Genomic DNA, 25480 nt, shown 5'->3' on the forward strand with positions numbered 1-25480 from the left:
TTTAAAATATCTAGTGGCCGCCTGGAGTGCTTATGGAGTTATAATCAAAACTGAACTCTTGCAGTGAATTTCTGCTCAATATTTTTGACCTAGCTCAAGTTAGCACACAGGTACGTTACCTACCTCTGCCTCAGGCTAAAACTTCCTTTAATAAATGAAAGAATGGTTTCTACTTGCCCTCCCTTTCCCTGTTGTTTATCTGGATCATTTTGTCATCTTCAGCATTTGGTAAGGTATAAATGCAAGATATCCTTGCTGAGTTGCTAGGATAAATGGAGAGACTTAGGGTGAAACTGCCATCCTTTTAATAGCATCTGAAGATCGTAGTTCCTTGAGTCTCATTATAGCTACTTGGTGTAAAAAATAAAAAATAAAAGAAAACTCAACAGAATAAATGTTTGAACAGGGTTTGAAATCCATACAGCATTATGATTAGCTGTATGCACTTCAACAAATCTTTTTTCTTCTTGCATATAAAGCTCTTGGCTTACATCTGCATCCACTCTTCTCATATTCTGTCTGGAGCCTGGCACACTAAATAGTGATTACAGAAAAGATTAAAATTCCATTTTTGTGTTTGGTGTTTAAACGCTGATCGATTCCTTTGGTGGCATGTTAAGTAACAGCATGGTAGACAACAGAAGGGGCTTATTTACAGCAATCTGTCTAAATCCATTTCCAATTTATTGTTTAATATGCCTTTCTACTTCAATTCATTTTTACTTTAAAAAAAATGGAAGCAGGCAGGAGATTAGTTTAAGGTATTGCTGGAGAAGTAATCACTTAGTGGTAAACAGCTTCCAGTTTTTAAGGAAAAGTTAATGTGTTTGAGCTGAAACAGAAGTTATGGGCTTGCTCTAGGAGTTAATGGATAAAATTCAATGGCCCGTGCACTTACATAACTTGACTAGATGATTGCAATAAACCTTTCAGGCTTTGAAATCTCCTCTTTGTTTTGCTGTTTACAACTGACCATTTCAAAAAATGAACAGATTTTTGCAAAATGAGAAGCTAAGCTAGAGAAAAACAGAACTGCAAAGTCTATTGCCTGGTACTTCTGTTTGCTGACCTGTTTTGTAGGGACGGAAATCCAGATCCTTAATGCCAATTTGTCCTAACCGTGCAGAGTAGATAACTTCAATGTTCAAACAATGGCCCTTGTAGTTCACAGTTAAAATACGGATAAGGAGGGGATTGCGCTGGTGGGTTTTGGACAAAAATGTTAGGCCTTCTACTATGCAATCAGAATTCATGGGAAAAAAGGATAAAAGTGAAAATTTACATGAAATGCAGTATTCCAGGTAAGACTTAGCTCCCCACAAATGAGATACTTGTTTAATAGTGAAGGCAAAAGTCGGTCCTAGAAAACTTGCTGTGTTTTGCAGATTGCTTAGATATCCGTCTAGAGCTTCTGTTGAAGGAGTATCATCAAGTTATTTAATTTGCATAAATGAGTCAAATCCCATGCAGCATCCTTGAAGAAAACCACTAAAAAAAGTAACATTCTGGTCCATGTGTGCTGTCTGGATTTCTAGAGCTCAGACATAAAATTAAAAAAAAAAAAAAAAAAGAAAGCTTCCAAAATAATGTCAGTGTCAGCAACCTGCTCATTTTGACAATGAGGGAGACTGGGTGTATATGCACATATTCCCCGTGACAGTGGTGGCATGCTGCCTGTACCTTCACACGCTGCTCTGCTAATAGTGATGACATGAGCATAAAAATTGCGTTCGGGGGGGAGGGTAAATGTTTATCATTTGCATTGACTTTTTTCAGTAGTCTGCTTAAGTTGGTTTTTGAAGTGTGATTTCTAGCACAAAATGCTCTGCTACCAGACTGCTGTGACTGCACCTTCCCTTCAGGGCTACGCTGATCGTGGGTGCTGGCAAGTTCACTGAAGCAAAGACACTGACGTTCGTTTTCTAGCACTGAAAGTCACTTTAAAATTAATGTTCAGACATTGTTGACAGAACTTGTCAGTGACTCACAGCAGGCTTTTCAGATACGGTGCTTTAATAGTGACCTGTGAAACCAATGTAAGTGTTATAAGTTTGCTTACAAGTGATACAGTTAAAAGAAATATTTTAAACTCTTAACACTTACCCAAGTTGAATTAAATTTAGTGGAGCATTTCTGAATTGTATTGACTCATGTAACTTATCTGCCCAAGGCTAAAACAGCTCCACAATGCAGCATGTCTGTCATGGCCATCTGCAGCTACGTCTAGCCTTAAAGATTGAAAAGGTACTTCTAGAAAGGTATGTTGGTCCAAAGGAGATTAATATCGTGTTTATCTTGTGTGAATCTTTTGTCTGGCTTCGTTTGTACAGGGCAGTAATGCTGTAAGCACTGAAGGCAGCGGAACAGATGAGTCACGCTGTGCAGGCCTCTTTTTCCTTCGCCAGTGCTAATGTGGAGAAAAGTCAGGCCTTTCCAGTCTCCAGGAGCAAGAGCCTAGGAAGAGGCTCTGTACAGGACTTAAGGATAAATAACTCATATTCTGTCTCTCCAAAGCCCAGTACTGTAGTTTGGAGAGGTCTGAATGACTGATGTCTGTACTCCGTCATTTTCCCCTCATCCTTAATGTGAAGCTTGCAAATTCCTGAAGTCTTTCTCTTGACGTGTGGCTTTGACCCAGCTTAGCTTAGCCAAACTCAAAGATTTTTACGCATAAATTTGAGAGCAAGACGTGATGTCTCTACTAGACTTCCTGCTGTCCGTATGCCTCATTTGGACTCCACATAATGCAGTGGCAGTCTCTGTGGTTTCTTCTTTTTTAATAGAACTGGAGGATGGCATGCTGTCGTGTCAGGTTTGTTTGCTTGCTCTGCAGGTATTTACATGCACATTGCTGACCTCTATGAACAATGGCTCGAAGTTGTGCAGAAAATTTATTTCTCTATTCATAGTATCTCATACTGAAAACACAAGCACAAGGTCAGCTCCAGCCCAGTACTTGAAGATGCTCACCCTGAGCAAGGAGGCTGAAACTGCTTTTTAATGGCTTTTAGATTGCTCCTTGTCCTCTTGAGAGTTAGGTGCTTTCTGTAGGCTTTGTGCAGATGTTGGTCTGAATCCTTTGAGGCATAATTTGAACTGGTCTCCCATCTCCTGAACTGTTGTGTGCAGGAGCTCAAGATCCACCTTTCCTTCTTAGTGTATTTCAGATAGAGAGCAATCCACCTGGGTAGCTTCTTCTAAGGGATGTTTACAGGCTACAAGTCAAAGGGAAGGGAGGGAGGTACTTCTGCAATTCTGGTTCAAGGTGCTGAAGTCCCATGGAGAGGTGGGATGTAAAACATTCTTCCTAGCTTCTTGTCAGCTTGGATGTCTTTTTGCTTGTGGGATTTTTCCCTTTTCTTCATTGTGCCTGATGTCCCCTGCTCACTTTGTAGAGATTTGGACATCTGGCATAGGGTGGCACAGTGGCGTTGCGAGGCTCTGAGCTGCACTCTATATTTCTGGTTAGATCTAGCCCCTAGACAGCCTTATAATGCCTTATAGTGGTGGGTGGGAATTCCAGGGTAACTGTAGGTAGCAGGTTTTACAAGTGTTGAATCACAGCAAATGGTGGAACGGGCAGTGGCATTGTAAGCCATTCTCCTTGTACTGCTGATCCAGTCCAGAGAGCTATAAAGAGCAGACAAAAGACTTTAAAATATTGAGTTCTCAAACTGGCCAGCTGTTCCCGTGCCCAGTATGACACCTCTGCACAGGCCGAGTGTGCGGAGGTTGGCAGAAGGCTGCTGGCAGGGGAGGTGTGGGGTGTGAGGCCTTCCAGGGCGCCTGCTGGCACGGCAGCATCCTGGGGAGGAGAGGGACCCATGAACAGGCCTGGCAAAGCAAAGATCTTGTAAAACAGAGGTGCAAATCTCACAGAAATGGTAGCGTGTGCTGTGGAACATTTAGTGGGGTTGATGGGGGAGACCCGGGGAACAGACAGCCTTATGGCTGGTCTGGGCACGCACCCACTGGTTTTCAAGGTGCTCCGATCGTGTTGTTGACACCAGCTTCAGACTGACCTGAGGACAAGCTTTATGCTTCCTCTTTTCCCCGAGGCGTGCTGCTGTCCGCTGTGTTCAATTTGCATTACTATTGAAACTTTTTTCTTTCACATTTGGTTCCTGGTGCATGGGTTCATTTTCACGCTTAAACATACTTTTTCGTAACAACAGGTGATATGTCTAGAAATCTGCGTAAGAACAGTGGTATTTAATGGGACAGTTATGCAGTTTAGTTTGATATTTATATCCGAGTTCCGTGATGGTCAGAAGCCCTTCCAGAAAGGGATGGTGTGCTGCTTCACCGCAGCTCTGCTGCTCTGGAGCTGCACTGCCCTGTTCCTGCGAGCTGGGATTAGGTGAGGCCTTGCAGTGCCTCTTATAAAACCTGGTTCCCCTCAGCAAATGCCAACAGGTGAATTGAAGTTGTTAGATTGCTGGTGACAATCTTAATTTTGTGTCCTAATAGGTGCAGATTGAAATTTGGGGAAGTACACCACAGATTTCAGTATTTGAACAGAAATAAAGATTTAGAAGATCAGAATTAATAGGCTAAAGGCAGTGATTATTAATGTAAAATGAGCTATCAGTTTTGATTCAGGTAACTTCATTAGGTGGAAAATAAAGGAACAGATGATGAAGATGAATAACGATGGGCAGGATGAAAGAAATCAGATATACCATCTAAATACAACTTCACCGGGCTTTTTCTTTGAAGTGGTCACTTCTTCTGGGTATAACTGCCCTTTCCTGATAACCAGCCTTTACTGGCAGCTGTCTGGTTTTCACCACTGTTATTCCTATCCCATAGTGTGGTCTCAGTCTCCCCGTGAAGCCCTGAGAAATTCCTTTCCCTCCATCTTTGTGTCATGAATATTTTTCAGAGAATATCCTTGTTAGCTCCAGGTGACACAGGTAGAAGTTCAGTAATAGTTCTTCGCGCTGAGAAGTAGCTGTGTGACTCCTTGTCCGTTTCGAGTGCCCATCAGTGTTCCTGCAGTGAAAGTAAATCTGAATTGCAGGAAGGGAAATGCTCTGATACTGATACTCGTTGATACGTGTAACCGAGTGTCTGGTTTCTTGGATGAAGCTCAACTTCTGCCAGGTCTGTGAAATGTCTTGCCAGATAAGTCAAGCAGCTGAGTGTAAATCACTCTGTGATCCTTGATTTGAAAGGATCTGAAATGATTTTTAATCTCTTGAATTGGAAAAGAAAATCCCAAGCAAGTTCTAATAGTTCACAGGGCAGCTCTTAATCAGGTTGAGCTCTATTTCTTGTGCACCACTTGTTTATTACCCTCTGGCCTGGTAATACAGCCAGCACAACTCACGCTGTTTGTGCAGTTCCTTTGCTAAGGGTCACCACCCAAAACCAAGCAAACAGAGCATGCACCTTCAGCTTCTCTACTTCACTTGGACATCTTAGCTTAAATCCGTCTTTGATGGTGTTGTAAGCTAATACGGAGGGTGCTGAGCTGGAGTCAAGAAAGCACTAGCAGCGTGCCTTTCCTGATGGCTATAGAGAAAGGATGCTCTGACAGGGATAACCTGCAAAACCTTCGCAGCAAGGCTCAGCAGAGCTTGTCTGCCAGACTGCAGTGAGATGTGCTCCAGCAGACAGAAGGGAGTGGTGAAATAGCAAGTAAAAGGCCCAGATGCCCTACTTGTGCAAGACAAATCTAGGCATGAAAATAACGAGTTTGTAGTTTATTAAAGCAAATGGCATCTGTGCTTTTAATGCCAGAGATATCTGATAACCCTGCAAGGTTACTATGCCAGCTGTTGCTTTTTATTGGTGGTGGTTTAGTTTGATTGACCCATTAGAGTGAGACTTGAAGCCTCTTGCCCTGTGAATACTTCCCTGCTTTAGCTTTTTTTCTTTATAGAAATTTGTAGTCTGTGGAGCTTGCTCTGCAAGTCGGATGAATTAAAAAGAAAAATTCTCATTCTTAGAGATGTTCTCTTCTTGATCTTAAACCCTATTTAAAATATATATACATATGTATCTCCCTTGTTTTCTGGGGATGTCAGTGCTTTTAGAGATGTATCGCGGTTTTATTTCCACACACCATAGTCTCTTTGAACCAGAATTCACCCCATCTTTCATTTGCTAACTTGTTCCCAAAGCACTCGTTGCTTTTGAATTTCGGGAAAAACATCATGAAAAGAGCAGCTCTAATTGCATTCGGTGCAGGCTCATGCCTCATGTGAAACTTGCTTTTAAGTTGAGCAGCAAGAGTCTTAATAAATGACCTTTTAAATCTTATTTTTATTTTATTCAGGTATAGTAGCGTGCTCATTAATAATGATCCTGCAATAGGTCACCCATTAAAGCTTTATTGTTAATTAAATAGGAAGTAAGATGTATTAGATGTTTTCAAAATGAAAATGGGAGCTTTTAATAGATTCTCTGATTAAGAATACTAGTCTGCATACATGATGTTGCACTTGAAAAAAAATCACTGAGCTATAGATAAAGTACTGTTTTGAGGCAAGCAAAACTTGCTTTCTTCCTCATCCCTTTCAGGGTTAAAAACTGCCTGCTTGTGAGAGTCTGACCTTGAGGAAGATGTATTGTCTTCTCTTACAGGAAGCGGGAGCTATCAAAAAAATGTTTCACAAGTTTTTTGGTTTTTTTTGTTTGTTTTTTTGTAATATATCCAATCTTTTGTTTAAAAGGCATCGTACGTGAGGCAAAAGAAAGACCCTTACTTTGGTGATGGACAAAGGAAAAAGGACTGGCATAACAAAGAAGCCATAAGGAGGGACTCAGAGCGTGTGGGTATGTACGTAAAATTACTGTGCATGTTCTAATACAGATTGTATATCAGTTTGATTTTATTTAGTAGTCTGAGTGCAGAACGTATTGTTGAACTTCAGGGTCAAGATGCTGTTGGCATGATGCAACAGTTATTGCATGGTAATCCCAGTTAAAGTTGCCTCCACCAACTCTAAAATAACCATTATGAGATGAAAGGATGTCGATAACGTTCTGGTATTTTTAGGATAGGTACAGTATTGATTTTTAGAAGCTTACTAAAAAAAAAAAAACTAAGTCTTTCCCAAAAGTGGTAAGGGATCCAGAAAGAAAAGAGGTGTAAAAAAATGTTGTTGATCATAACATTCATTCAACTTTTATTCCATTGTCCTGGATTTTGTCTTGCATTATATAGAAGGGTCCATTTTGAGCATCACAGCTTTACACTGGTGTGTCTGCAAGGGCTCTTCTTCCTCTGTACAAGAACTCAGGTTGTTAAATATACATATCCATCTGTGCTGAAAAAAGCAACATCGAGGTATTTAAACCATATGTATTCTTCCTGCTGTGAAACAAAAAATGTTCTATGGATCCTCCCCAGCATTGCCATAGCCCCTTCGTCTGTTTCTGATGTTAGAAGGAAGACTAACTTGTATGATTTGCACAGCTAAGTCGTTCGTAGCAAAATCTCTTATCAAATAAAATTGTTAGGTTGATATGGTTGACCTAGCGCTAAGTATGACATACAGCACAGACCTAATGAAGGAGTTTTGAAAGGGCTATAAGATAACTGCCGTCCTTTTGATATATGGATTAGTTTCTGGCCAGTTAAGCACCAATTAGTAGTAACGATGCATGTTTACTTTCTGTCTATAGGAAATGGAGAACAGGGAAAACCTTACCCAATGACTGATGCAGAGCGGGTGGACCAGGCATACAGGGAAAATGGCTTTAATATCTTTGTGAGTGATAAAATTTCTCTGAATCGTTCCCTTCCAGACATCAGACATCCAAAGTGAGTACACAGTTTACGTTTCAACAAGCGAAAGTTTACAAGCTCTAAATTACCACATCTGCAAGAGTGTTCTCTTTATTTTATGGTCTTTTGTATCTTTGTCAAATACAAGCCTTTCACAGCTGGGTTCCTGTTGGCACTGCTGTCTTACTCATAAAGGACAGTGTGTAATGATTGCAATGGGAAATGGAGGAGACAAACCAGGAAAAAAATGACTTTCAATTCCAAATTAGTTAAAATTACTAAAATCTTGCAGCCCTGCACAAAAGGAATCTTGAACTTAAACAAGAGGTGTGACGTTGCAAGAGATGAAGAAGGCAGTTCAGTTCCTGAGCCCACGGACATAGCTAACAACTTTTAGCAGCTAACAAGACAGAGCTATTTCTCTCTATAGTACAAGCTGGTGTAAACGTCTGACTTGCTTCACAAGTGCACTAAGCACAGTTGGGTAATAACTTTGTCACTAAACACTGTTTGATTCTTAGGTTTGCCTGTAGCTGGAAATGACCATGAAATTTTTAGGAGCAGAACAAGACTGGGGTAGCTCCACTCTGTGTGAGGAAGAGTTTTATCAGCAATAACATCTTCCTCTTAAAAACCTTTCCAGGGCTTTTAAGTAGAAACTAGTTCCGACTGAATTTTGGATTTTGAGTTCACCTATTTAACTCTTGTTGATACAAAGCTGAGAGGTTTTTAAACTGCAGATTTTAATTTGAAAGCCTTGTTAGACATTTGAGTGAAAGCTTGTTTTGTGCAAAGCCATTTTTATCACAACTTAGTGAATCTGAATCCAGCATTTACTTTATGTATGAGGTATAATTTGCAGAAATTGGTTTTTATAATTTGGGCATTTGAAAGCTCCTCTTCAGCTGTCACAGCCACCTAACCATATACTCTATCTTGACACCCTTTCTCAATGTATACCCATAAACCAGCGTAGTGAGTATAGCTCTATAAATGCTTTAGGCATACAGCTGAAATGTTTAAGTATAGAGGTTGTTCAGGTAACTAAAGATGTTTGGTCCGCTAATACTGAAATTCTAGGACATAGTTTGAGATTGCTAACTTAAATAGTTTCCTTTTGGGGCTGCCATGGGCTGTCAGAATTTAAGCTTTAGACAATACAAGTATTTCCTCACCTGAGGTGTTAATATATCACCTTACATTCCCCAGTGCTTCACAAAGTTGCTGATCCCTCATTGCTAATTCTGCAATTTAAACTTTTTAAAAACGTGAAACTTCTGACTCTAGTCCCCAGTTAAAATTAATAAGTGAAGTATCTTAAGTCACCAACACCTTAAGCTGGGATTAATGATCCTGCTGCAGCTGGTTTTGCTTGATGTTTGACACATCCTTTCCCCCAAAGTAGTGAGTTATAATTGCGGAGGTCTCAAGATGAGGATAAACAACATGTATATAATGGATGCTAGGATTATCTGGGCAGGGAATGGGGCTGCATTTAATGGAGATCTTCAGTAAAGGAATTCACAACTGGAAAGATCTGTTGTGCATTCCCTACCCATTAAAAGAAAAGATACACTTGAGGTGCTATGTTTCATGTTATTTGGGAGCTGGATCGGGGCAATTCATAATGAAGTTTGGCTGAGGTAAAGTCCATAAAGAGCACTATAGAAAGAAGCAAGCTGTGTTTTAAAGCACTTGTTTTACCTAGCCTTTTATTTTTGGTAAGAGTATGGGAATTCAGAGGTTTGAAAGTGTGCCCAGAGGTAGAAGGGAGTGTAAGCACAAGGTGAACTGGCGAAAAAAAGAGATCTGGCCTGCCTTTTTACTATGCTTTGGGACCATGGTTGAGGTTCTTCCCAACAGCTGGCCTGGGGAGGGACAGAAGCAGCCACTGCTTGCAGCAGTGAGGTGCTGGAGCCGCTGTGCAGCTCTGCAGCCTCAGGAGAGGGGAGAGCCCTGTTATCTCCACGAGCTCTGGCCGGCGTTCCCCTGCCTGGGCAGAGCTGCCAGCTGGCTTGCATCGCCTGTCAGGGTCTGGAAATCCCGTGGATTTCCAAACACTCATGCTGACACTGAACCAGCTCGCTTCTGAGATGTTCTGTGTGGATGTGTGTGAACCAGTGCCTCACCTCTGCTTTTAAATGTGGAAACCTGCAGGGCACTGGGGAAAGGAGCATGCTGGATGGATCTACCTTGTGCACCCAGACGATGCAGCCTTTTGTTTCAGCAGTCATGTCTTCCCCAGTTAATAGTTCCTCTATGTGCCTCTGTTTTTTTAATACTAAATACTAATTTTACAGGTCTTGTAAAGCAATTGCCGATGTGATAGCTGGAGGGAAACTGTTTCTTTCCATGTTTAATGGTTAAACTTAATAGCTAAAGTTTCTACTTGTTCAAGTCAGAAAATGAGAATTGCAGTTTAAGAAGGGTTAGAAGAGATTTGGGGGATCTTGTTTCATACTGTAACAGAATTATAGATAGTAGCTACCTCAGAAGAAGGTTGATTGCAATGCCAAGGACTGGATGAAAGCAGTCCATGCAGCTTTATTTTGCATCTTGAATCTGTGCATTGCAGCCATAGCCTGCAAGCTCTTGGCAGTACCCCAAGACAATTCATTAGACCCAGAATAAGCCACTGTCCTTTCACACAGGCACCGCAGTCACTTCCTGTAATCACAGATTTATTGGGCTTGTATAACATAGGTGTATCCTTCTCCATTCCCTGGGAAAGGCACCAGGAAAAAGCTTCCAGTGCCAGAGCTATTTTGTTCCCATCTGCCCTTCTGAGAACAGGGAGGGAACCACCTGTGTGCATGCAATCTGCTGTGCATGTGCTAAAATCCTACTCTGCAAATCAGCTCTCACGTGATAAGCACAGTGTTGTGGCAGGGCAGTGAGTGGAGGATGGCCTCCCTCCTGTGATAGTGGAAAGAGGACAGCCCACCCTGCTAGCCCTGTCGTTAACATGTTCCAAAAATCCGTGCTCATGTACTTACCTCTGTCTGTTTTGCACTGGACTGGGGTTTTGGGAATGTAATAGATTTACCTGCTAGTGAACAGCTGCTAGGTAATTTTAACTATAACTGTGCTTTGTATGGCCTTAGGTCTTACCTGTTTAAAAAAGTTCAAACTCCACTCCCAGGGCTGCACCTGCAGGAAAATAAACACTGCACTTACTGCATTAGTCTGAATGTTCTTCGGGAGGCTATCCTGAAAACACACCTGCAAGACAAGGGAGCATTACCCCTATTTCAGACTTAAGGGAGACTAACGGCATGGGGGAATGCCCACAAATTTGAGGGGTCCACATGGTGACTCTGCGGATCTGAGTTTCCAGTCTCATTACAGTTCTCCAGTGCTTTGTGTTCAAAACAAGGTAAACTAGACCAGGTCAGTGTTGTCTTGAATAAGTGTTTTTTTAGGCGGTTGCATAAATTGGATGAACTGAGTTGCTTGATGGAAATTACTATGGAAGTGTTAGTGTTTCTTGGCACCACCTTTGACCTTATTCTATGTCCAGCTGCAAGAATAAACTATACCTGGAGAAGCTTCCGAACACCAGTGTGATCATACCGTTCCACAACGAAGGATGGTCCTCTCTCCTCCGCACAGTGCACAGCGTCCTGAACCGCTCCCCTCCCGAGCTGATAGCAGAGATAGTGCTGGTGGATGACTTCAGTGACAGAGGTATGATAATTCACGAGTAACGTTTTACCCTATCTTTATCTCTGCTTATCTACTTAAGGGATCAATGAACTTGCGAACAGGTGTATAAGGAAGGTGACTAGAGGATTTCTTTCTGGCCAGCAACAGAGTTCAGGTAAATCTTGTTCCAGGATATTTTAAAGGCCAAAAGTCTAGCAAAAATCATGTTCCATATTCAGTTTGTGCTATTTTAGCTATTGATAGCATAGGCTGTCCTGTGTTTTGGACACCACAAAGAGGGAGCTAGCTGAGCAGGATTAGGTGTTTGACATTTGGAATTCCAAAAACAAACAAACAAAAAACAACTGGGGTGGAAGGGAAATAGCTCACTCCTCCATCTCATGTTTTCTTCTAGATACAGAATGGAAACCTTGGTAAAAAAGTTTCCACCTTGGACTTGCAATGATTTGCCTTTTGTCCTGAATGTTGTGCCCCTGGAAAGTAAATCTGCAGCATCCAAAGCTTTGACTGCTCTCCCTTGCTGACTTACACTGTAGTACAAAACAGGGAGAGGGGTCTCAAGCAAAGAGCAATCATTTGGGATTGGGTTTAAGCGTTACATCTGAAGACAAAAAACTGCTGCCATAAGACATCACCATAAATGGAAGAACCATTTTTAGTTGTTGCAGCAACAATGTATACCAGGAGTTGCTGAATGTACTTGTTCTGTAGCAGAAAGATGAGATTTTTTTTCTCTGAAATATTTACATGCTGTGTGATTTAAATTAAGATAGAATTTAGTTTATATCTTGAGGTAAAACATGTAGTTTGCACCCTTGCTATGGTGAAAAAGGCACTCAAGTGAAAGAAGAATGGATGTCTGTCCTGTAGACATTGCAGAGTTAATAAGATCAGGTGGAATTTGAAAGCCCTGTGAAATAGTTGGCTCTCCTGTGTTGGAGAGGGTACAGTGACTTTAAGGGATTAAGGTCAGACCTAGCAACTGTTTTCTCCATTAAAATTACTAAGATTATTTAGCTTCTTTACGAGCTGCAGAGTTTGAGTCCTGCCACTGAGATTATACAACTGAGGATAAAGCACTCTGTATGGATACTAGAGGAGGCATCTTCAAAATTCTGGCACATAGGAAACTCCTAAAATGAGCTTGTGAGTATTTAGTGTTCTGACCTTTATTGACTTTAAAATAAGCACTACCCACTAGCTACAGTATTTGTTCTAAAGTATGTCTGTAATTAGTTTGCAAGCAAGGCATGCTGGTTGGAACAAATCAATCAGTTATATGAAGTATTTCTTTAGAGGATTTTCAGACTAAGCTGGGAGATAAAATACCCTCCCAACAAGGTCTCTTTATTGCTACTCAGTCTAGAAGCAAATTAGACATGCAGTAACCACAGCTGGATTGTACAAACAAGTTTCTTATGGGAAAAGTAGAAGTAATGAAATCTGGTCTTCCGTGGATCTGGTTTCCTTGTTCTCTAGATGTGTCCTTCTGGCCAGGTGACAGCACTTCTATGGCTCTCCCATCTCTGCTCCTCCTCAGTCCATGCACATGCCTTCTGTCCCTCTTGCTCTGTTCCACCTGCATCTGACAAGATGCAAGCTCTTCTAGTCAGTCATCCATCTTCCATACTGAGGTTGCAGGAAGTAGCTCAGATCGATTTGCGTGCAGCAACCATTTACAGATGAACACAGAAGACTGCTGGTGTTGGACAGGGAGCTGAATTGTCGAGGGAAGAGAATGAGAGACAGGCACAGTGTGCTAATAAAAACCTTTTTTTGAAACCAATGTTTTCCCGCTAGCTCAGTTGATCTATGCATGTTGAGACAATTACTGGTTAGGATGAAGCATATTTCCTTCCCTGCTGTCAGTTCTGTATCTGCACTGTGGCGTTTCCTGCTGGCTGCTTCTCCTTCTCCTGCAGTCAGTGTTCCTTCCCTAACCACGCTGGAGCTGGCTTCCACATGCCTCCTGGAGTTTAAATAGATCCTTAGTCTTCAGGAGGCAGGAGCGCTAAGTCCTAAATACATAATCTTGACTCAAAAGGCTGTTGGTTAGAAGTTTCTGTTTTTAATTTGTGTTTTTTTTAAAAGTCTTGCTTTAACCCAAGACCTGAAAACTGATAATTTAACACCTCAAATTGAGCTGTGTGAAGGAGCAGAGGCTCTGGGAAAACTTTTACTTCACATGTATGCTTGAGAAAGCCACATTCTTGGATATGGGCTGTTAGATCACTGCTCTGGTTATTTATCTCCTGTCCTGAGCTGATGACCATCACCAGCTCTGTTCCACAGAACTGGTGAGCAGTTAATAGTGAGGAGAGTTTTTCTTTGAAAATCATAAATGATTAGTCTTCTGTGTTGTCTGCCAAGTGGAATGCTATGCTTCTATTTCAAACACTAGTCCCACAGATTTGTAACAATCTTTCTTCTGAAATTATAGAACCATTGTTGAACATGGTGATAGCTGGAGGGCCTGTTTGAGATCAGAGAAGCATAGTAAGAACAGTAAATGTCAGCTTCTTTCCCAAAGAGATCAGTAAACAGTCATCGTAAACTCCTGTGAATAGCAAAAGATGAGAAGAATAATCGCTCAATAAAACCCTATTATTTTTTTATCGAGAGATTACCCGGACAAGATAAAATATCAGATATACTCTGCTGTACCTCCTGGTGGCCTTTCACTTGAGGGTTGTCTAAACAGACCTCTAGCACTTTAATAGCTCATTAAAAAGACTAACCTTCAGAAACCGGGCTATCCCCAACAAGGAGACTGTATCCCTCTTGCTAGCACGTCTTGTGAACTGACCTGCATTTAGGGGTAAAGGCGCTGGAATTTGCACAGCTGCCCTTGGGGTTCTCCTGTTAGTGTTGCTCTCTTGTTCTGCTATTGCACTAGTTTCTGTAGGTGGTGATTAGTGTCAATCCATCAGTCTTTTTTGTCTATCTGGTCAATTCTCATACACGGAGAATCTTTACTTCACATAAAGAGGACTTAATAATAGAAATAGTAAGTATGGAGACACATCAGGAAGTATGTGGAGACACATCACATAGTAAGTGTGCTGCACACATCAGTGGTTTTCTGACTTTCCTAAGTTTTTCGTCTGTTTTCAAGCTTGAGAGTAAGAAATTCTTGGTGTGGTTATGAAGAGAGTTGAGAAGTCAGCTAACAGTGACAGGAGAGCGAAGACAGATTTCTGGGTTAGTTGGCGGCTGCTGTGTTCTCCGGCATACCTGAGAGGCAGCTGGGTTGCTTTCATTATTGGAGCTCTTGGACAGATGAATCATCTTCTGGAAGTGTCAACAGCCATTTATTTCTTAATTTGTTTGAGACACAATTCTGTGACCTTTAACAATAAACATTTTTCAGCCAAAAAAGGCTGTCCTGATGACAACAAATCGTAACAGCAAGCAGCAAAAGCTTTACAAGTCATGCTTTTGAAATGTTTCCTTTGCTTTGTATGTGAAAAATCTGAATGTGCTGGAACAACTTGCTGTCTGGAATTTTATTGGATGTCTGAAATATAAAGCAAATGATCAAAATCGAGCCTTATTTCAAAGTTAGTGCTGGATTCCATATCAACAACATTGCTCTGGGAAAGCCCAGCTGTCAGTGGGACCAGTCTAATGCCGTGCAGCAGTAGCGTCCAGTTTGCCTGAGCAGCAGGGCATGCTGTTGCCTCCAGCAGCTGCCTTTGCTAACACTGGGCTTTCTTTGTCTGTGGGGATACCCTTGTTAGATGGTCTTCATAATCTGGTTTAAAAGAAGCTGCTTTCCAGCATGTGCCATTGGTCACAATGGAGTAAATATTGTGGGGCGATTTATAGTTGGTCTCTATTATCAACATAGCATTCCCAATAGGACTGCTATAACGACTCTCTTTTCCTGACCATAAGCATTTAAAAGGAATAGGCAGGCTTTAATATGCAGAAGAGTGTAGGTTATATTATAGGGAGAAGCCAATTCAGTAGCTATTTTTGGAGAGTAAAAATGAGCTGCCTGACATTGTCTTTTCCTGCATCCCAGGGAGAACTGCTGAAGACCCATGCTAAAGGGACTCAGCTATATCATGGTGGTCCAAAATAACACCCTCTGGATAAGCAGAAATCAGAATGCTATACATGTGAATTATATCTTCAGAACTCCTGATCATAAAAATGCTTAGTTGTGGCAGTCCTACGTGGATTTGTGGCTTCGCTTTTCATTTATATGGCTATTCTTTAGTTCTGATCTCAGTTAAATTAAGCCTTTTCATATGCTGACTTGGAGGGTACTAATTATATCCCTCAGAGCTTGTTGTTACCAGAATGGCCCTAAGTAAACTAAAATGCTTTTTTCATGTATATCAATTTTCTCCTGGGGACTGTCAGATGTGAAACTTGTTTGCTTTTTGATTATTTAATTACAACACTGTTGAGCGGTAAGCGAGTTCCATTATATCATAGAAATGAGGAGGGGAAGAGAAGTTGAAATGCAGGTCAGTCTGTAACACTGCAGGTTTTTGTATCGACTCTGGAGTTTTATTATTGCCAGCAGGCAGTGAATAGCAGACAGGCAGTTTGTGGCTCTTCGGGGGCTGCTTCTGTTTCTAGGTGAACAATCTGAATCTACAGTTGGGAGGAGTCAAGCTGTTCATTTCAAGTGTGTCTTATGCAAAATGGATTGCTGGTCTCCGTCTAATTCTTGTAGCTTGCATGAGCAAGTGCAAAGCTGCGCTTGTCTCTTGCTACGTGAATGTTCAGCCCAGAGTTAAAAGAACAGGGCAGAGTTCCATCATCAAGGTCTTAGATAAAGATGTTCAATGGTATTAGCACTGATATCAACCCCTAGGGTACACAACTAGTGACTGTCCAGCCCCCTAGCTGTTGATTACAACCCTTAGGGCCTGAAAGCTCAGCCAGTTTTCAATCTACTGTCCACTTACCTAGCAAATATTTCAATTGGTTTGTCCATAAGGATGTTATGAGAGGCAGCATTGAAAGCTGACATGCCTTTATAGGTAAGAAAAACTCCAAAATGAGGGAATCCAAAAATCCAAATGTACTGGAAGAGTAGACCTAATAAAATGGGCTGCACAAGCACGTTGTATGCCCCAATGCCATAGTTGCCTTGTTGAGTCACCAAAAGGCAACGGCCTAGGCAAGACATACCTCAAAAAATTGAAGAAATTGTTTGTGTTAGTATGATTATCTGGAACAAACTGATATCGTGTATTTTCTGACCTTCCTTTAAATTAAAAAGTCATATTTTTACCTTTTCACCTTTAGCAGTAATTGAAAATTTTAAATTATTCAAGGCATTGTAAACCTTGTGCTAGAAGGCTGTACCTCTTGTTGAATGTCATTTGAAAGAATCATCTTGCCAGGTACTTGGGGTTAGCTACATGCGGAAGAAAACCTTCACACAGGCAGTTCAGAAGTACTTTGGGTACGTATTTCTTATTTTATGGTCTAGCTTGACAGAAATCAGTGATTGTGGCTAAGTGCTTAAATTTCATATGCATCACGTTTTACCATTTGGTTATTTGCATATTGCCTGACAGCCTGTTCTTACTCAGTTTTAAGACTCCTTTGGTGTAAATGGCAGTGTTTTAGTACAAGTGTTATCCCTTGTTGAAGAATGAGAACCACAGCATCAGTCATCTCTGAAGCATATGTTGCTTGCAAAGCCCTGTGGTGATACAGTGCTGAAGCTGAACGTGGCAGCACTGAAAATGCTGCAGTCTCAGAGCATCAGGGTTGTTCTGGAAGTGTTTGCTCAGCTGGGCTGTCAGCCTCACGGCGTAGTATGTATGTACAGCGGCAATACATAAAGACTTAGCGTCCTCTTTACAGTAGCCAGTCAAAATCCACACCTGTGACTGAAAGGCAGTAACAATTTTGAGTGAATTTAATATATTTAATCCAATATGACAATGCAATTGCAAAATCAACCTTCTGGCTCTGAGATTAAAAAAAAGTCTTTCAGAATGTGGCATGCACACTCAGTTATATTTGATTTTTAGGAGAAAAATGTTATAAGCAGGGTGCATGGGATTGTATTTTCCCCTGGGGGATCATTAGGGTGGTTCCAGGTTAAAACTTTGTCTTTCTTCCACCACCGCTCTGTTCCCCTGAGCTGTATTTTGTGAAAATTTAGGAGTTCTGAAAATGTTTTTGTTCATTCATTTTTAATGTCTTTTGCCATTTTTACAGGCTCTTTGCTTAGCTGTTTTTTTCAGCAGGACTGTGTGCAATAAGAATTATAGCGGCTGTTTTATGGTTGGAAGACACCTAAGTGTTGTGAGCCCAGAATACAACCTGAGACCACTGCTCATCTTTGAAAGACAGCAATAGCCTTTTAGACCCTTTAATAAAGGAGTCCAAGGAGTGTTTTCCCTGAGCAATGTCATCTGGCTTCACCTCTGATAAAGTTGCCTTTGACCAACATTTTTTCCATTTCATTCGTCCTCTCACCCTCTAGGGTTGGTCACTTTTCCCTGTTTGTGCTGTCTCCACCATTCTGTAGCTTGCTTCAAAGTTTCCTGTTGGGAGTCTTGGAGCTGATCTGTTCAGTGAGTGTCAAAGGTAGCTGCAGCCAAATCCCCTTTTTCCCTTTTAAAGATAAGTCCCCGTGTCTTTTTAATATTTATATTGCAGTACAAGTAATTCTGAAGGTAACCAGATGGGATAATCTGAATGGAAAACAAATGTGGGTAAGGCTACTTGGCTGAACCACAAGTAGCATAATTTGGTCTGAAGGGCATGTCACTAAGCGCAGCATACTGAAGGGAAAAGGCAAGGGATGATTAATGTGTAATTTGGTGCAGCATCAGGTATGTAGCAAATACAACTCTGTTCCATTAACCACATCTGCCAGGCTTTAATTGAAAGAAATCATGCTCTTAGTATCTGAAATAGAAAAGGGTTTAAAACCTGAATTCTTTTTGATCTTTAAATGGAACAATAAAGGATTTATGCAGCTAAAGAGATTATCTTTTCATCTTTAGGCACAAGCACTGTAAAAGTCATTTTTTTCTTCTTAAATGCACTAAAGTGCATCTGGTTAGTACATCTCTGAATAGAGTGACTGTGCTTAGGACAAAGTGGTGACAGTTTTTCGTACTGAATTTTGAATATGATTATTTTAAAGCTTTTAACCTTGAAGTATTTGGGGGGAGGGAGGGAGGGAGGGAACAACAAGCTTTTCTTAGGCAACTGTTTTTCTACAACCTTTTCTTAAATGTTTCTTTCAAATTCTCATTTAGAACCTGTGAAAACTGTCTCAAACAACTTATAAAAGGATTATTTTTGTAAATTAAGTTACAGGATGAAGAGGTGGTTCTTTTTGCCCTTAACATTCATTGCAAATCATCTCAGGTTTATTTAGATTTTCATAACAGCTTTGAAATAACTATCAGTGACATCTCCCCTTGGGTAAGTGGCAGCAGGTTGGTCCTTCTAGGTACACACATTTGCAAGTCTGAGAAAAACATGCTTTTCACTTTCATTAGAATAAAATTACCACAAAACATACTCTTTGATATTTGTATGTCATTAAAATTCAGCTTCTGGATGATGCCCAGTTTCAGCATGGCCCTCTGTCTTGTGGTTTAACACTACCAGGTGCATGAAGTCACAGTGTAAGGAGTTAAGTATTTCTCAGACTTGCAGTCAAGTTCTAAGACTTTCAATGTTAAAATGCTTCTGATGGAAGCCAATACTTTAGCAATTTTTCTATGATGACTTTGACCTTTGACTATCACTCACTCAAGCAGTGGCACAAAATTACAAGTGAAATACGATTCAGGCTCCAAAGTCACTTACGTGGTTGTGACCCACAGTCTAGATGTGATGTTTATTACCAAAACTCCTGTGTGGATTAGGTACCACAGCAGAGTGTTTGTGTTGTTGTAGTGAATTTGTGGACTACGCAATATTCTATTCTATAGTGAGCACTGAGGAGGGAGGAGCATAAAGCCAGGTGCAGTTGTCCAATTTCAGTTAATGAGAACAAGTAATTTGTTCTCTACCTCTGGCCATGTCTGATGGATGTGGGATATTTCAGAAAAGCGACTGATAAGATTTGCTTTGGATGCACAACGAAATGTGGATGGGATTCAATTTTCTATTTTTTTTCCTTTTTGAGTATTCATTTTTTAATGTCTTCAAACGCTGTTTCTGTACCTGTGTGTACCTTCGTAAAGGGATATCTAAAAATTGCATTGTTCATTAAGCAATGTCTGGAGAGTATTAAAAGTATATTCTCTAGTGTTTTAAAGGACCTGAGGGCCCATTTTGGTTGTTTACTTGAGCTTTTTTTGTGACAGCCTAAATTAACTCACTGGTTTACTTTTCATCTTCTTGTATTTATTACTTTAAGATCAGTTGCTACTGCTGAAGGATCCTTCTGGAAAGGAGATGAGGTAGATTAAAAGGGTCCAGTTTACTCTGACCTCTTTCTGAGCTAATTATTTTGTAGTGAAGGATGTCTGGCAAACTAAAGTTTAGAGAAAATAATTGAGGAGCAGGCTTTCCATTACAGCTCATTAAATAAATCTAACTGCATCGCTTGCTATTATGATACCCAATGCATGTAGCTAGCTATTAGTGCAAGCTGCAGGAAAACAGATTTAATTTTCTTCTCCTCACCTTGAAGTATGTGTCCTCATCTACTAAAAGTCAAAAATATCTAGATACCTGTCAGCTGCAGTGCAAATCAGCATTTTAATGCTTTACAGCTGCTTCTCTATAGAAGCTAATTAGAAATGTGATTTGAACACCCTTTGCCAGAGCTCGTATGTGATGTCTGCTATTGGTAATCACAGTTTCTGCTATTTCAGTGAACGTTTTCAGTGGTATTGACCAAGCAGCTGTTCTAACATAGGGACTTTGATACAGGTGGAAACTTCTTCGGTTTGAGAAAATCGGTAGGTAATGCAATTTAGAAATAGAAGCGATAATCTAAAACATTTTCTGCACAGATTTAATTGCAGTGATATTTTCTCAATAAAGAAGTGGGACACTCATTCTTTCAACATAGCATCTATTCATAAATATCATGGAAACTTTTGTTGCCTGTTATCAATAAGCTAGGTGTGTGATGTCTCCAGTGGAGCATGGTAGTTTGCTGTGTTGGACAGTGGAGGCCAAGGCTGAAGGTGTCAAAGCAGCACACCTTCAGCTATCAGCACTACCCTCTCCCCTGTGTCATCGAGCTAGAATGAATGTGTGAGGTGAGAACAATATTGTTTTCCATTATATGTTTTAGTTGTGGTATCAGCACAGCTGTGAACAGTCCTGGATTTGTGCTTCAGGACTTAATAGATTTACTGACCTTTCTGGCAGATGTCAGCAACTTACTGTAATAGTTGCATTTCTTGCCAATAAAGTAAACAAGAGCATTGGGAACTGATGGCAAAGAGGTCTGGAAGAAATGAGTGAAGTGTTAAGTTTGTAAAATAAATTTCTTAAAAGCCAGAGTTTGTTACTACAAGTCAAATATCTGGTTTTTTTTCTGCATCTATATTGGTAACTTTTTCTTTGACAAATATTTCATTTTTTGTTCTCTGACTTACAGACTATAATGCAAATGTTTTGTCATTCATGGTTAATAATATCTGAGTATCATCATAGGAATGATGGATTATCAGTTTTCTAATACTCTGGCTGCAACCCCAAAGCAAAAATTTTGTAGATCTGTGCTATTAATTTTAGCCTTCATAATTATTCTTCCTCACCTTAGACACTTGAGATCAAAGCTTTTGGACTCCAAAGGGATGCGTTCCTATCAAATCAAAGCAACTTTCAAGTGGGTCATCTTGGACCTAATGGCATATTCTCTAACAGAAAAGTCCAGAATAGATTTTTCTGTTAATTCTTGCACTTTCTAGAATCCTTCCTGTGTTGTTATTTTGCACAGACCAAATACTTTCAGGCCAAGAAGTTCTCTTTGCCTTTATCAGCAGTATTCACGTAAAGCTGAACCTCTGTGGACTGGCTTGTTTGTGGTTGTTTTTCTTTTTTTTGCTTTTCTCCAGCAAAAATCAGAAACTTTTAAGGCTTTAATCTCCCAGCTTTGATATGTTCCAAAATGTTTCAGCACGAAATGTCTTAACGCTTTATCTGCCTGCATCTCTCCAGTTGATGGCAATTTGGTGGTTGTTTGGTCTCAGTCATAGGTTTTAGTCATGATATCTTACCCAATACATCACTATCCGCAGTGCAAGTAGTATACTGACACACTAACCAGAAGTAGAAGCAGCTAACCCCTCTAGCACAGCAACTTCCTCTGACTCATTCATTCCCTGTGCATTTGTTCTGTTTTGAAGCCTGCTGATTGCAGAGGAGTTGTGTTGAGTTGGTTATGTCCTGTGAGTAAAATCTGAAACACTTTTACACCCTTGCTTGTCTCTGCAGTGCTCAAAAAGCAATTGATAATATGGATTAAAGGCAGTTAAAGATTAATTTAGTCTCGTGATTTTCAATTCCAGCAGGGAAAGTGAAGTATAAACTTTCAGGATCCTGAACCAGCGTGTGGCGCATACATGAGCCTCTGACTACTGTCAGTGGCGATGCCATTGGTGCAATGGCTTGTCTTAACGATTTTCAGTGCTTTCATCTGCCCATGCAGTATTTCTCAATTTAGTGAAAGTATATTAGCATTGAGCAGGAGTACAGACATCCCCATGGTTAAGCAGCTAGATAATCAAAAACACCAGTTTGGCCTCAAGATGAGGGCACAGATTCCCCACTTTAAAGGCAGTATTTGGGACAGTAATGCCCTTCCTGCTAGTCACCATGGCTACATCTAACTTGTGCTGAATATTAAGTGTGCTGCAAGGAGTTTGCTTCTGTTTCAGCTGCTGAGAAGGCTATGTAGCTGAAAAACTGTAGCTATGTAGTATGTCAGCAAAATATTCTCTGGTATCAAAAGCAATTAACAGGGAAATAACTGAATCACAAAATCACCTCTTTAGATCAAATACAGTCAACAGAGGAGGAAAAAAACTAAGTGGGTGCTTTAATCTTGATACATATTTAATGAAATTGGAAGGGAGAAGAGTAAACTAATGAGAATGACTGTTTCATCCTAGGAAAGACTGGTGCAGAAAGAGAAACTAATATTGTAAATGAAGTAGGGAGTCAGTATGGAAGATGTAAGAACTGATGCATACAACACAGGCTGGCTCCACTGTTCTTAACGAACAAAAGGTGCTTAAACCTTACAGCATGAAGGAAGGATGAGTAAATGATTTTTTTTCTGGATTCCCTCAGGAAGAAACAGTACAAATTAAACTTTCCTGAAAGAATAAAAGGCTATGCCATAGCTAAGATGATCATTCCTTATGTATTTCCCTCGTTGGGAAATGCAGCCTATACTAAACTTTCCCTGGGGTCTAGGTGTATTTATATGTTATGCCATTAAGTGAATTTTCTCATTTCATGGTTAATCCTTTATCTCTGTTCACTCCCATTATCTCCTGAAAACATAACTGAGCAGGGTTTGGATGTCAGCTCTAGGGTGGAGGAAGCTATGAGAAAGTTCCCTTTACAAATTCAGGAAGTTATTGATACATGTAAGGCATCTGAAGTCTAAACAACTTGAGTTTATGAAAGCATGCAGCACAGGTTTGCACATGTGGCCTTTGCCCCCAGCAACTTGCAGTCCGCCTTATTTCTTAGGTCTTCTACTTTTGTGCATTTTATTGTACATACAGTTAACATTTCTGTCAGTGAACATCTAGGAAGAGAACAAATATTTCCAGAAACCTAATTATATAATATACTGTCTCTGTATATACAGCTAATATATATAATATACAGTCTCTGTATATTATATGTATTAGCAAGTAGGGTGGTACAGCTTCCCCAGGGCTGAGACCCAACACTGATGCAGGGTGTGCTGTGAAAACTGGGCACAGTCCCCACTGCCAGCGAAGCAGGACAGAGTGTTGGCAGAGCGCAGGTCTGCAGAGCTAAATGTCATTTTTAGGCAGTCTACCACAGAATTATAATTAGGGAAGCAACAGCTATTGATATTCTCCCTTCCCAGGCCTTTTCTTCTTCCTTTGTAAGAAGATTCTGCTTGGAAGGCTGTGATCAGCTTAATCAGTTGCTATTATTGGGACTGGCGTTCACAGTAATTTATTAAATCAGTTTATTATCCTCTGAAACTTCACTGATCAGAGAGTGAAAACACTGCAGGAAAATTAAAACTAGTGTAAGTGCTGCCTGTTTGCATAACAGCACATTTGCTGTTTAAAAGGATTACTCATCTGTACCAAAACAGGGGGAGAAGTTAATTTCAATGATGTAGAGCTTTCTATTTCAGGGAGGCCTGACTTGCACATTGTGATAGATTCAGGAAGAAGTATAATTCATTCTTAAATTGTTAAACAGCACGTTAGGCCCAAGTATCTAAGTAAAGATGAATGGGCTCGTTTGTAATCTTAAATGAGCATGTCTGCATGTGGGAAGGTTGGGACAGGAGGCTGGGATAACCAGTAAACAAAGGCTGGGCAAACAGTTGCTTTTGGTGCTTAGAGAGTAACCAAAATAACCTCAGGGAAAGAAAAACTAGCCCTGTGTGGCTGCAAGGAGATCTCACAGGTCCTTCAGTTCTCCTGTGCCATGTGCCCTACAGCTGGAGGGAGAAAGTTCTCCGGATTTCCAGAGTGTAGCAACTTCCCTTTCTTCAGCAACTTTCATTTCTTCATAATCTAAGTATTTCAGCAGGAGGTAGGGCAGAGAGAACTTCCATGGCATCTGAATAATGCAGGAAGGTGTCTGGGAAGGTTCCTGGTTTCTGCAGCGCTGCTCAGTCTGATGAGGGCGATAGTACTCGTAAGAGCAAGGGCACCAGTGTCACAGGTGTGCTGTACAGTGTGAAATGCAGAAGCCGAAGCTGATAGGTCTGAAGTAACACATGAACCATGAAACACTGCACTAGCAGAATTAGAGAGGGAAACACTTCCCCTGTCCTTTCTCTGGGCATAAATCTTTGTCGTAGTTTCAAGCCCTGACTGGTACTTACAGTGAATTAATTTGTTTCTATGCCCAGATCACAAAATTGTTACCCCATTCCCTTCCAAATATTGCAGAGGTCTTACAGGGACATGTGCAAGAAGTCTTTGTGCCAACCACGTCATTGTCATACAAGCTCTGTGTTGAGGCCTAGAAGCCTTACCCTGCCCTCCTCTGCAGAGGACACTTCTTCCTGAGTGAAAGTAAAGTATTATTTTTTTTCTGCAGCTACTGTGAGTTCAGGCATCTGTGAAAATAAAGGTTTCGTGGAATGGGACCAAAACAATCCGCTGTCTTTTCAGTCCTGTGACCAGTTAATAACCTTGACAACTCAAAAGCCTGAGCAATGGCCGCATGATTCAAAATGTTTGACTCAAACCCTTCCAAGCACAGAAAGCAGATGTGCCTCGAGCACCTCTCAGTTGCCTGTCAATCCCTGCAGCTGGAGGTGAAGGCCTTCTCCATCAGCCAGGCTCCAGAGAGTCCCAAATTACCACTGACCATGAGTCTGCCCTGTAAGAGCCCAGTGTCTTCCTCAAAGCAACACCCACCTCTGTGTCTCAGGAGACAATGACCAGACCCATCAGCTCTGCTTCCTGCAGGGCCACTACTTAAAAGCAAAAACAAGCTCTGGGCTGCTCAGCAGGCCTGATGTGAGCACTTCTCATCAGTGCTCTCAGCTGCCTGGCAGCAGCCTGCTGTGTGTGCACAGCTTGCCTGGGGAGGGATGGATGCAGAGCTGCACGTAGCAGTGGGTTTTGTAGCTGTGTCCCCATACGCAATTGCTTCTAAGCAGGTGCTTCAGCTCTTGGTGTGTGATTTGTGGGAGGGGAAAGGGCACAGAACAGATGAGGCTTCATCTGTTAGCTGTGGCAATACAGTAGCGTGCTGCTGTCTGCAAAACCACACTGTGTAAGCTCAGGGGAATACAGTTCCTTTGTGTCCCGTGGCAGCTATTGGGGGGAATAGCTGTTTAACTTAAAGTGTACAGGCAAAACAGTGTTTAAAGACACGTTAAAAACTTGACAACCGCTGAATCTTGTTCACTGATATTTGAGGGAAAATACTTTT

General features: G+C 41.0%; 1 protein-coding gene across 2 annotated transcripts in view; it reads left to right on the forward strand.

Annotated features, from left to right (window-relative positions):
- Positions 1-25480, forward strand: part of GALNT10 (polypeptide N-acetylgalactosaminyltransferase 10) — an 87193-nt gene that overhangs the window by 35248 nt on the left and 26465 nt on the right. For both annotated transcript variants that reach the window (XM_048057165.2, XM_048057166.2), the window contains exons 2-4: positions 6681-6783; positions 7636-7774; positions 11259-11425. In XM_048057165.2, the coding sequence (XP_047913122.1) occupies positions 6681-6783; positions 7636-7774; positions 11259-11425 (409 nt within the window). The remainder of the gene's footprint in view (positions 1-6680; positions 6784-7635; positions 7775-11258; positions 11426-25480) is intronic.

Source organism: Anser cygnoides, chromosome 14 (genome assembly GCF_040182565.1).
Source record: "Anser cygnoides isolate HZ-2024a breed goose chromosome 14, Taihu_goose_T2T_genome, whole genome shotgun sequence".
In the NCBI taxonomy this organism is placed as follows: Eukaryota; Metazoa; Chordata; class Aves; order Anseriformes; family Anatidae; genus Anser; species Anser cygnoides.